Below are 13,287 nucleotides of genomic sequence, written 5' to 3'. Positions count from 1 at the left end.
AGCTCCGCTGTTGCTGTTGAGAATCTTACTTTAGGCTTGGTCCCATTGTACTCTTCTTGATCACTAGTCTCACTTTCCGAGAAATCTGCATACTCGGAAGGACGCCCCGAAGCTAGTCCAGAATCAGGCTCATCTACTGGATTACTCACTGCATGAGTCGTCTTAGGAGTCGAATGGCCAATCCTACCAGTTTCTTTCATGAATGAGTTCTCAATCCTTATCTGCTCAATTTGTCCTTCAAGGGCAGTGATTTCGTTTTGTATTTCTTCCAAACTCTTATCCATTTTTAGAGAACAAAACTCGAGTCTCGAGGATCCCACCGCTGTCAACAAAAATTATGTAACGTGTTCTCTTCTGATACTGGATCCCTCAGTTACTAAACTGAGACCGAGACTCAAAAATAATACTTTAAAATAATCGCCTGCCAAAATATACAAATACGGCGAACGTATATACAAAAATAATCGCCTGCAAAATATACAAATAAGGCGTACGAGTTCTTCTCGTATAAAATAAAAATGATTACCCTTAATTACCTAACAAAACAAATCACTGATAAAAATCACTATAACAAATACTAACTATACAAATTTACAGTAATTAAAATACTACTCAACTAATGAGTAAAACCTTCCCGTTTAACGAGTGCTCAACAAATGAGTACTCAGCTACTCAACACCTAATACTAAAGAAACTTATTCTTTTTATATGTATGTCCACTGAGGACTAGTCGAGCTATTCCCGCGAGAGTAAGGATGCTTGATCCACGTTCTCTTATGGGAAACTGTCGGCTTACCTATAACTCCTTACCTAGCACAACCTTTCACTTCTGCAGCCAAACCAACACTGAATATGCTGACGCTAGCATTGTGACGTTTATATACCCTTAGAGCGGTAGTCACATGACCTGCCAACTAATGGCGCCAAATTCAAACTTAGTAAACACCATTTACATTACAGTATAGTCAGACGGCATTTTTTCTACATATGTTAAAAAACTAAGAAAAGGTAGCTTTTTAAATTTGCTTTATTACGTTGATACTTGTAGTATACATTTGCATCTGATTGTCTTTATACTTTCCATCCGGAAAAACTGGAAAAATCTTGGTGCAGATAATCTGCATGTTTTGTAGTACGGATGTTCACCTTATCCCCAGCTTTCAAAACCAGTGGAAATGTATTTGAACAGTTTGCATATCCTTTACCCCCAACGTTATTGCAGTTTCCAAGTCCTGTTCTCTTGCCATTGAGAAGGAGTTCCACGTCAAAAATCTTTTTTGCTGCTACACAACTTGACCATGTAAACACGTAAAGCCCGTTAGATGGCGCTGTGAAGACACCCGTCTGCTGATCGTATGCGTCTCCATGGTTGTAATACAAACCATCGTAAACAACATCAGCGAGGGTTCCTTCTTTTAAATGCAGTGTTTTTGTTATGTATGCATTAAATGCAATAACGTCACCTGAAATATAGAAGCACAATCTTAGATTGATTGATTTTGTATTGTTTAAAGTGACTTTCGAGAATTTTGCTGGTTGCAAGCTGTTAATTGTGTTAATTTTTGGCACTCAGGGACATTGTGCAGTGCGGTATCTTTTTCGTACTGCGACAAGGGACATCGTTATATACGGTCTCAACCAAAAGACCGGTTTCCACGTCCCACTGTGGTTTTCGAACCAGCAACATAAAAAAGATCAATAATATAAATCATACCAGATTCGGATGCCTGAATTGTAAAGTTCGTTTAATCTTTAAAAGCAAATTTGGGAAATAAATAGGTCAATGAGCGATCGCGACAATATGGCCGACCAAAAGTCACATTTTTCGGATTTCTCCTTTGTCACTGCATTACAAACTTATGAAGAAATTACATCGTGAACAATTCATAATACATATTAACAAAAAAAGATACTATGTAATTCGTAATAATTCTAAACTTTTATGTGACTTAAGCTGCATTAGATTGCACGAGATTAAAAAAAAATAAGCTAGAAATAACCCGAGAGTTTGAACAGTTGCACATCTTAATTTTTTATGTCTCTGATTTTACATAATATCTACAAACAGAAAACAGATGGTGGTTTCCATTGGTCCACAAGAACATTTGGGACTGGTTATCAAGTTACAGCCATACAAGTGAAAATTAGAAAAATAAAACAATTTTGTCCTTATCTTGTATTTTGTTCAAAAAATCTAATTCAAAATGAAAAAAAAAACTATTTCTGAGGTTTTACAATACGTTTTTGCAGATTTTTTGAAAAATGTGATGGAAGTTGAATCCCAGTTATTTGATATAAAATGACTTTCATAACATTAATTCTTCTATGCAAATATCCATATTATGAGTCCCTATAATTAAAATTATTTTGAAACGAATTCACAGTAAACATAAAACATCACGAACAGCAAACGACGTAGTCTTACATGAGAGAGATTTTGAGTTCCTTCATAATAATTACTGTTTGTAGTTAAGGTTACAAGTAACAAGGATTAAGAATGTACCTGACATCTCCACGTTTCCGAGCGCTGATAATAACAGCACAAGAGCAGCAGTTTGGAAAAACATCATCTTTCGACCTTCAAATACAGTTAAAAATACAGTTAATGGCATTCACGTAGCAACAGGGGGAGGGGCAGGGGGTCACTTTTTTTCCCAACCAAAGTTATACTATAGGAAATGTTAATTGAAAGTCTAATTGCCCAAACCATCCACCCCCACTATCAGTAATGTATTGAGAATGTAGTATAAAATTTGGTAATGAAAGTAGTTGACATTGCAAAAAAGTGGTCCCCCCAACCCCACGAAATAGAATTTTCGAATTTGGCCAACTTTTTCTCCTTTTTTTTTTCTTTTCTTTTTTTTTTTTTTTTAATTTTTTTTTAATTTTTTTTTTTTTGCTTATCAACTTTTTTTAGGAGAGTTCAAAGAAAATTCTTTGCCTGCTACCCCACCACCACCACCAAACCTTCAAAAATGATGCTACGTGCCTGAATGATATAAACTTTTAACCGATTTAGTATTCCATGGCAGAAAAAATTGTTTTGGTGAAGAAAATATTATTTGAATTGTAATAGAAATATATATTGACGCAGAATATATTGAATTACATACCTTTTCTTTAAAAACTCGCTCACCGAACGACGAAAATGAGAGAACAGACCTATTTATAGACAGATATGGGTGACTCATTGTAACATATGTTTCTTAACCGTGCAATTAATCTCGAAAAAAAAATTATATAATACAAATATATCAGCAAAAAAAAAAAAAGAAATGTACGAGCTAATTTTGAATAATTAATTTCAAATGCAACGTTGTTTGAACATTATTGGGTTCTTCCCTGGAGCTGATGAGTTCCACGAAATGAAAGGCATGTTTGCAATACTACAAATGTCTATATATGGATTTATACACCTCTTCTTAAATAAATTTAATGGGGAAAAAATCTGGAATATATGTTTTGTAATTTCTGTATATTTTTCTTTGAATAATGCAAAAATATTTATAATTTGATATATTCCTAAAACCCCTAGTAATGCATATTGAATTTTTGTCAATGAACATCTTATGACACCATAATCTTAAATTAAGAATATCTTGAAAAGTAATCAGAAGGTAACGTAAGTTGCGTATGTCCTTAATTTTAAAATATGCTTTTCCGCAATAAATTGAAAGATCATTAAAAGAATTTTTTATCTACAAATATAGCCCCGTGCGGATCCGGGTTAGAATAGGTCCTTAGTTCCCCCTTGCTTGTCGTAAAAGGCGACTAAATGGGGCGGTCCTTCGGATGAGACCGTATAAACCGACGTCCCCTGTCACAGCAGGTGTGGCATGATAAAGATCACTCCCTACTCAAAGGCCGTGAGTGCCGAGCATAGGCCTTTATTTGCAGCCCTTCACCGGCAATGGTGACGTCTCAATATCAATGAAATATTCTGGAGAAGGACGTTAAACAGTATACAATCAATCAATCAATCTACAAATATATTTATGCTTAATTCTATTAACCTTTTAAATACCAATATTAAGGAACAAAGATAATCTGATAAGAGAGATAATTTTTAATTTCACAAATCTCTTTTTTTCCTTTATCAATTAGTCAAGTTTAAATGAATTTAAAAAAAAAAAATTGCCCCGCAAGCCATGCTTTCATTGTATGAATTTTATTCAGTATATACAGTTCCTTTGGAAAGTCATAAAAGTTTAAGAAAAATTACATACGAGTGAGCAGAGAGTTTATGAACCTTAATTATCTAATTCACATAAAAACCAGTACTCTTCCTATGATACTGCCTTCAATCTACTTTGCCTCATATCCTTGCTTTGTAAATGCTTACACTAAGTAATAATTGAAAAAAGCTACATTTTATAACGTTAATTTCATTGAAAATTTTTGGAAGGATGTTGGCCACATTAACATTTTTTATGGAGAAACTAGTGAGTCGACCATTGGGCCAGTTTAGCTTCATATGTAAAGGACACACTGCGGGCCTTCCTGAACATCAGTGACCGAGCCTGAACGATCACAAGCGTTCCAAGGAGGTATAAACGTGACCTGTGCCTCTTACCCTGTCTCCTACAGTGCTAATTGGAATAGAATTTGCATGGGAGAGGCTTAACTACGCGGAATTGTTACATGCACAAACCTGTAGCATCTCTTCACCTTGGTGAGGCGGATGTGACCCTAGCCATATCAAGCTTGGACCCGATTATGGCAAAATATTAGAATTTTGACAACATGGCACAGTTAACTGTGTCATGACTTTACATTTTAAATTTAATTTTCATTTTACATTAAATCCTGTTATTAAACCCTTTCTTTAGGAGCAAGTTGGGAGGGATACCCAGGTTTTGGATCAGAAAGTGTCAACATATACAGATGCAGACTCCGCAGTCCTGCCGTTGACACTGGAAGAATGTCCCTAAAAACGACGGCGTGTTAAGTTGCAATAGCATGATGACGGGTTGTGTGTAAGCAGACTGTGTTGTAAACAACGCTCTAGTGCATGGCAACTTCACGTTAGCGCATTCTTCCAAAGGCGCTGTTACACTTTTGGAAAAATTTCTATTAGGGCACTGGTTTTCACATACTTCAGCCATACCTCTTAAAATGTACTTAAAAAGAGTCCACAGAAGTATCCGCATTTTTCTAGTAATGTTTCTAGTTTTCTTGTTGTATTAATGAGAATTATCTTTACTTCTCAACAACCTAAACACTGAACCAATCCTCTAAGTGTTCAATTAAAAACTCTTAATGCTTTAACAATAAATAATTTTTCTACAATTCATGCTTAAGGATGCAGATTTCAAATCGATGTTGCTTTATATCATGTAAGCATCTCGTCAGACTTTTGAGCAAAGTGTCAAGGATATGATGTACCCTCAAAATGAAAATTAACATAAAATAAAAGAGCACGATTCTCTCTAATTACTGCAAAACATCCTTTTCTCATGAATAAAATGTAATTCTAATAGGAAAATGGATCATCTTATGCTACACTTACCACATAGATTCTTAGTGTAAAACATTTTAGACTTTAAATTTATATTCCCCGCCCAGAACTTTCACCCAAGCTTTATGAGATCAAAGACACAATTGGAACTCGAAAATTACCTGTCTATTCATTACAGTCATTTGCAGAATTATTTCTTTTTAAATGTTTTGGATTGTATGAAAAGGCAATGTTCAAATAGAGATAAATTTCTGTTTGAGAATATATTTGAAGTGTTTGGAGATTAGGTTTTCAAACTCTCTGTTGGAATGCCCATTGGTACAGACTTCTTCCCATTATCAGCAGACCTCTTTTTGTATTCATATGAAGAATTCGTTAAAACAATTTACCTGAAAGAAGATAACACTTCTTGTGACTTTCAACTAAAAGTTAGACATATCATGAATTAACAATAACTACTTATTAAGTGCATTCGAGTCGACGGCGTGGCACAGTGATTAGAACGCTTGCTTTAGAGTCGCAAAGTAAAGAGTTGACCCATACGTCGCAGGGTCGAATCCCACTGTGGCAGGTGGGGTCCGGTACTTTGGATGAGACTGATTAAAGCGAGGTTCCGTGTCGCAGTGGGTGCGGGCACGAAAGGAGTATCGGTCACTGCTCGAAGGCTGTGTCCAAGAATCGTTTATAGGACAAAATTTGCAGCTCTTCAGTGGCAAGTGGTGGCGTCTCCATATGCGTGAAAAATTCTCGAGAGAGACGTTTAATAACATAAAAATAAACAACCAGACTTCCTTTTATTTTTTGACAAATAATGTCTTCGCGCATCTGTTTCATACTTGGTAAATACATTAATGGTAGTCTCACAAGAAAACTTTAGGAAAAGGGGAGGACTTTGAGTTTATATCGTACATTTCCCCTACTCATATAACAGTGAACCCTTATCAACTACATTTGGGGTTTATGTTTCCATGTTTATTCTATACACTACTAAATGCTCAACATTCAAACTTTTTCTACAGCGATACAGGCTATGACAAATATTTTGTTGAAACAAGGGTTTCAACACATCAATTTCGTTTGGAGTCATTATTTTGCAAATTCTATGATCGATACAACATGTCTGTTAGCAAATGCAATCTATCATAATAATGAATTTCAATGAAAACGGCGCTTTAGTTTTATAAAAGGTAATTAAAAAGCCTTCTAGTGGGTGTTATATTCCGGAATGTTTCGATTGTCCGAGATGGGTTTTAAGTGTGTCATTCGGAGTAGGCGGGACATTTCATCGATCGATTGAAAACATGTTATAGCCAGTTATAATGTCTTCTAGAATATTATGAAAAAATATACAGATAGGTATATTATTGTTGAAATATTAAACAATTTTTCAAAGTGTAAATTGGAGGTATTTGATCGCAACTTACTTAATTAAAAATTCTTTTTTAACTTGCTTCACTCTGCAACAAAACAAGTATCATTTTGATCCATCTGCCTTCCTTCACTTAAGGTAGAGACGGATAGCAATCACGTGATAGAAAGAATTTGCATATTTGCACGTGCTGTTTTTCCGGTGTAAAGACGAATAATGACCCCCATCGAATAATGACCGGGGGTCATTTTTCAAGGACAAAAAATGACCCCCTACCAGTAGAAAAAAAATCATTTTTTGTAGAAAAAGTGTTATATGCTAGTTCTAAAAAAAATTGACCCCCATTGAAAAATGATCCCCTTTAAAGTGAAAAGAGATTCTTTATTTGTCAAGTAATAAAAGTTCTTTTTAATTTCCTCCTTATAGTGTTTGCTTAAAGAATAATATTCCACTTGTTTTTAGAAATCAAACCATGCAACAATCTGGTTCCAATACTCTTTAAAAGAAAAATTAATTTTTCCTTCATTTCAACTTTTAGCTTGTATAAGTTTGGCAAATCCTTTTTCACAATGAAAGAGGAGGAAATTTTTACCACCACCACCCCCCACCCCCCCCCCCCCCCCCAGAAAAAAAAAATTACGTTAAATGAAAAAAAAAAAATGAAAAGCAAAAATATATATAAAAATCTATACCTTTCGATAATACTGAAAGAGACTCTAGATAAAATATTGAAATGAAGTTAAGCCTTCACACAAGTTCTATCGTATCATAATTTACTTCGCAATGATTAAAGCATACTTTAAATGTTGGTGGGGGTATACTTGAAAGTATTGTGGCAAAGTAACAGTTGAAAATTAGTAGAAAAGAAGATTATTTTAAGCTTATTTTTAGTCCCTCCTTATAGAAAAATAAAGGTAGGGTAGTTTTTTATTTTTGTTGTTGCTTTTGTTGATAATCGACTTCCGCCTAAATTAGTAAGGGGGTGGGTGGGTATAACACCTAAAAACATGATCTGTAAAGCTTTGGGCTAGTAGAAAATACACATTCTAATGCAAAAACTATGCATGTAGACATAACCTTTTGATTTAGCACACAGTATTCATTACATTTCTTAATTCTTGTTTTACTCCACCCTTTTACCCAGTTCTGAGTATATTTTTCAGAGAATTTAATACGAAAATCAGAACAAACATTTTCATTTTTGTAACGTTTTCTTTATACTGTATTATAATATGAAAAGTTAATTGAAGACCATTTCTTTTTATGTCCCTGTAATCGAAGATTCGGGGGTATATAGTTTTATAGTGTCCGTCTGTATGTCTGTCTGTCTATCTGGCGGTCTGTTTCTCCGCAAAACTTTAACCTTGACCATAACTTTTCATTTATTGTAGCTATGCCTTACATATTCAATAAGTGTATATTCTTTGTGACAAGACCTTAATTTGAGTACCACCAAATTTGACCTTTTGACCTTTACCTTGGAATTTGTCCCATTTTACAAAAAATGCCAAATTTTTAATTTACTTTGGCTATAACTTTTTAACTGTAGATACTAGTACTCTCATACTTAACAAATGTAATCCTTGTTACATTGAACATTTCTTTAGAAACCATCAACTTTGACCTTTGAGTTTGACCTACCTTTCAAACACTTATCCTTAGCCATTAATTTTGAACAAGTGGTGCTAGGGCTTTCCTATTTTTCAGTTGTATGTCTTGTGAGAAGACCCTACTTTGGGTACCATTATATTTAAATTGCATTAAAAAAGTTTAATCTTCGCTATTTTGCCATACAGGGGCATAGCTGTTTCACAAACACATTTCTATATATAAGGGGAGTTGCGGATAAGAGATGGATACCCAAAAGCGTAACAGACGGACGGACGGACGTCCCGATCACTATATACCCTCCCGCTTTTCAAACGGAGGATATAATAATATGTTATACTGTTGATTCTTTCTGTCATTACGATGATTTTCACCATCGAAAAACAATGTTTACCTTACCCTTTAGGCTCGATAAATCTTTACTCCTTTAGATTCTGAATCATTGCATTGACGTTAAGGTTTCGTCAAAGGTCAACATGTCTAAAAAAATGTTTACAATAGCCCTAAAACTATGTGAGGTATAAATTTAAACTTTTACAGTTTATAAATTTTTCATTGATTAACAGATAGAAAGTATCACTTGATAAAAAAATAAACTTGGAAAAAATGCTAATTGAGAAATACTCTTCTTAAAAATGCATATATTTTCAAACAATACACCTAATTAATTTCGTGCTCTTAGTTAAAACCATTATTGCAGAAACAAAATATGTTTATCGGTGAAGGGCAAGTTGGACTTGGACAGCTTCTGGAAAGTTGTTTTCCCTGTTTATTTTGTCCAAATGTTAAGATTTGATAGTGAAAGTGCATTGCAAATGGCAGATTTTAAAGGGGTCTTGTCTTTATACATACATGTATCATTCTTTCAATAACAGCCTTTCAGAGACCATTCATGTCCAACTTGCCCTTCAATGATAAACATTTATTATTTCTGCAATGTTGGTTTTCACAAAAAGGACAGAATTAAGTAGGTGCATTTTTCTTTATATATGCACATTTTCTGATACAATTTTTCTAAAAAAAATATCTTTTAAAAATATTTGTTATCAAGTGATATTTTCTATCTATTAATCAATGATATATTTATAAACTGTAAACGTTTTGACTTTTTACCACACATAGTTTTGAAGCTATTGTAAAAATATTTTTAGACATGTTGACCTTTGACGAAACCTTAAAATATAGCTATAATCGTATGTTATGAGATCAACATATCATTAATTTATTCCAAATAAGCTCAGGTGAGCATTTTGGCCAATATGCTTCTTTATCTTTTTTTTTTTTTTGCCCCTTAAAAATTTCAGCTTTAATCCACAGGGAGTCATTTTTCTACGGGGGTCATTTTTCTTCACGTGGGTTCTGCAAATTTTTAGGGTGGAGACACTTTTTCTACGGGCAAAAGAATCATTTTTCTACGTCGAATAATGACATGGGGTCATTTTTCGCTGTCGAAAAATTACCCCCGGTCATTATTCGATGGGGGTCATTATTCGTCTTTACACCGGATTCCGCCGTAAAATAAAAGTCCACATTTACACATTATTGTCTATGCTACAAGATGGCCGACAAAGCAATCAAGACAAAGATGCCATACATATTAAATCTTTACGGTTCTCGAAGTTGAAGCGTCTTCATGAGAATCAAAATAGAAGTGAGATTGAAACCGACCATGAACATAGTTTTGGTGAAAATACTCCTTGTCCAGTGAACACTGCAGCACCACGTGGGTACACCGGTATCGATCTGTGCCCGAATTGTTTTCAATATAGACATTAAAGACCATGACCCTACAGATGTTGATTGGTATGACGGAAGAAGTAAATTTTTGGCAGAACAGATTTTTTTTGCTGTGTCCGTGTCAGATACATAAGATGAATATTTACAACTTAGTATATCATGACTATATATGGTGCTTGTTTGTTTACGCACAGGTTTGGTACAACCAATATATTTAGCTTCAATTACAAATATCCTACATAGAATTTTTTTTAACCTTCTTAAAGTAGCTTTATTAAGCTAAAATTTAAAACTTATTTTATGACCAGACTGTAACTTCTAGAATAAAATAACAAAACCAGACATTTATGGTGTTAGAACTTTATAAAGGCCGGATTGATAAAATTTGCTAAATGTAAAGCAATCATACCCATCTGTGTCTCACACACGAGGTGGTGTTTAGTTACTCAAAAATGGAAAAGCATATTTTGCTTAAATTGTTCAAAAGCAGAAATGTGTTAACTCTCTCCTCCTTGTATGACAGATGCTTTTTAATTATTATAACCCCTTTTATAAATGATAGTGGACATTTACTTGGGAATCTTTTGTCTTTTTGAAATAAAAAGCAAATTGTAAAAAGTTGCATTGAAAAAAAAAACAAAACTTTTGGATCAAGTGACAAAAAAGTAGAGTAAGTCGGGTAGCAGGAATCAATTTTTTTTACGGCCTTATGTAATATTTATATACATGAAATAAATTTATGTATGTATTTGTTTTATGCTCAAAAGGACCCTGATTATAAACAGATATCATATTCATTGCTTCTAAAAGAAATGTTTAATACTACAGATGAAGCAAGCTACAGACTAGACAGTGTATTCAGCTTTCTCTGCTGAAATAATGTGACCAAATCAAGCCTGGAAAGAGGAATGTCATGGGTGCTTTTTACATTTTGTATATGTTATTTCTCTCATGATATAATGAAACTTCAAAATGAAATACTCAGTAATTGTTATCATTTTACGTGTTTTTCAAAACTTTATATACATCCTGCATAAAATTAAAGTTTATGTACATGAAATAAAAATCGCCTACCGATTTGTTAACCTGGTAAAATATGTGCTTCCAAAAATAAAAATTAAATTTATTGTGGCGAATGGTTGTGTTTAAAGTTGAAAATTAAAGTCGTAAGATTTTGGGCTGTTGATTATAGTAAAATCGTGTGATTTCAAATTGTCCAATTTTTTTTTTGGAATTTTTGAGCATCCACATGTAATTCACACCACTTCCTGACTATATTGTTGCACAGTACTCTTGAAGCAGGATTTTTACTCCACAAGTACCTGTCGTGAATAGGACAAAGTTTGCAGCTCTCCACCGACAATGGTGACGTCTCAATTTGAGTGGAAAAATTCTCGAAGGAGGCGTTTTAAAACATATAAATAATCAACCAGACTTAATTTCATTTATATTTTGACCAGTGATGTCTTAGCACATTTGCTTCATACTTGTAAATTCATGAAAGGTAGTATAACAAGTTAACAACAAAACTTTATGATGCAGGTAGAATTTTGAGTTCCTGCCGTACATGTACCTTACTCATATAGCAATACACCCTTATCAAATGCATTTGAGGTTCACGTTTCCAGTTTGATTCTATACACCAATAAATGCTCAACATACAAACAATTCCTACAAGGATACAAGCTATTGACAAATATTTTGCAGAAACAAATTTTAACGCATGAATTTCATTATTTTGCAAATTCTATGATCTAAACAACACGCTTGTCAGCAAATGCATATGAACAATTTATTATTATGCTGAATAACATTTTTCATACTAACTATTAGGTCATTATTTACACACTGAATCTACAGATGTGGCGAATCTTGTCGCATGCATGCATATTCATCGAATCCAATAGGATAATAAAACAGTAATTTATTGAAACGTCAAAAATGGCAAATAAATTCCTTCTAAACACTGCTTAGAAAAATTTATATTGTTTGAAATGAAACACTTCCCTTATAAATTAGCAAATATGTTACACAATTTATGAGAAACAAACATACGTTGAAAAATGAATGTTCTATTCAGCACTGTCTTTTTATATAAATTGAGGTCCAATGTCCCTTTAAGTGCTGGCATGAAAAAAAAACGTTACTCACAGCTTAAACAGCCATGACTTTATTATGTTCAATATAACATTATATTTAACGCTTTTGCCTAATTTAATCAACACACAATTGATATTTTTTGATTAGTGGTATAATCCAAGTCAAGGGTCAGAATCAATTAATTATTGTCATTTTTTTTTTAGATGGATGAGGAGAAAAAAAAAACAATCTTTACAATTCGAGGTAGTACAAAATAGTTAGGCCAGGAATTTCCCCAAATTAATTTTTTCTGAAATTTGGATACTTTTGTTCTAAGATTCAGAATCTCCTTATTAAAGAGATATGAAAGACGTATAACCACATATTTTTGCCTATATAGCTTTAAATATGGCCTATTGCAATTGGTTGTCTGTAAGAAAATTTTGACTTCAGGCATTAAACTGGAGAATCAGTCTTTTTTTCACCATTATTAATTGACTGATTGAAAACTTGCGTGACGATGTTTATGCGAGGTATTTAGAGACACACGAATTTATGTTTACAAAAAATTTGCAATTTTAAACAATATTACCACTGAACAATTCGTCAACCATGAAATCAAATCCCATGATCCAATATATTTTCCTAAAACCACAAAAATTTGACCCCTCAAAAAAATATGTGATTTTACAGTAATTCTATTTTTTAAAAAAGTCTACAGAATGATTCAAATGGGTTCAAGAATAAAATATGTCAAAAATAAGGAAAATTAAACCCGTTGTTTTGGATATTTTTTTGATTGAAAAACTTAAATTGCAGAAATATTTAGGTTCAGTAAATGATGCCACATTATCTAATCTTAGTCCTCTTGATGACCTTGATCTGTAAACTACATTAAGAATGGAGACTCCTTATTCATGTGTCCATATACCAGCCTTTTACTATTGATGGAGCATGATTTACACTGCATTTAATAAAATACACTTCTCAGCTATACTTCTCAGCTATGTTAAGAAAGATCAGAGTTTACATTCCT

General features: G+C 33.4%; 1 protein-coding gene across 1 annotated transcript; it reads right to left on the bottom strand.

Annotated features, from left to right (window-relative positions):
* Nucleotides 1-1,009: 1,009 nt before the first annotated feature.
* LOC134251250 (caprin-2-like) lies at nt 1,010-3,141 on the bottom strand. Its single transcript, XM_062733635.1, has 3 exons — nt 3,114-3,141; nt 2,504-2,578; nt 1,010-1,463 (listed from the first exon to the last, which is right to left on the bottom strand). The coding sequence occupies exons 2-3, from the start codon at nt 2,568-2,570 to the stop codon at nt 1,072-1,074; spliced, it is 459 nt and encodes a 152-aa protein (XP_062589619.1). The 5' UTR covers nt 2,571-2,578; nt 3,114-3,141; the 3' UTR covers nt 1,010-1,071.
* Between the last annotated feature and the right edge of the window lie 10,146 nt (nt 3,142-13,287).

Source organism: Saccostrea cucullata, unplaced genomic scaffold (assembly GCF_032062105.1).
Source record: "Saccostrea cucullata isolate Sc308-1 unplaced genomic scaffold, CSIRO_AGI_Scuc_v1 ctg2791, whole genome shotgun sequence".
NCBI lineage: Eukaryota > Metazoa > Mollusca > Bivalvia > Ostreida > Ostreidae > Saccostrea > Saccostrea cuccullata.
Note: the sequence above shows the minus strand (reverse complement) of the source record. Positions and strands in the feature narration are given on the sequence as shown.

Coding starts and splice junctions, on each gene's coding strand:
- LOC134251250 (XM_062733635.1), bottom strand. CDS start 2,570: ATGATGTTTTTCCAAACTGCTGCTCTTGTGCTGTTATTATCAGCGCTC. Junction 1,464..2,503: donor CGGAAACGTGGAGATGTCAG/GTACATTCTTAA, acceptor TCTATATTTCAG/GTGACGTTATTGCATTTAAT.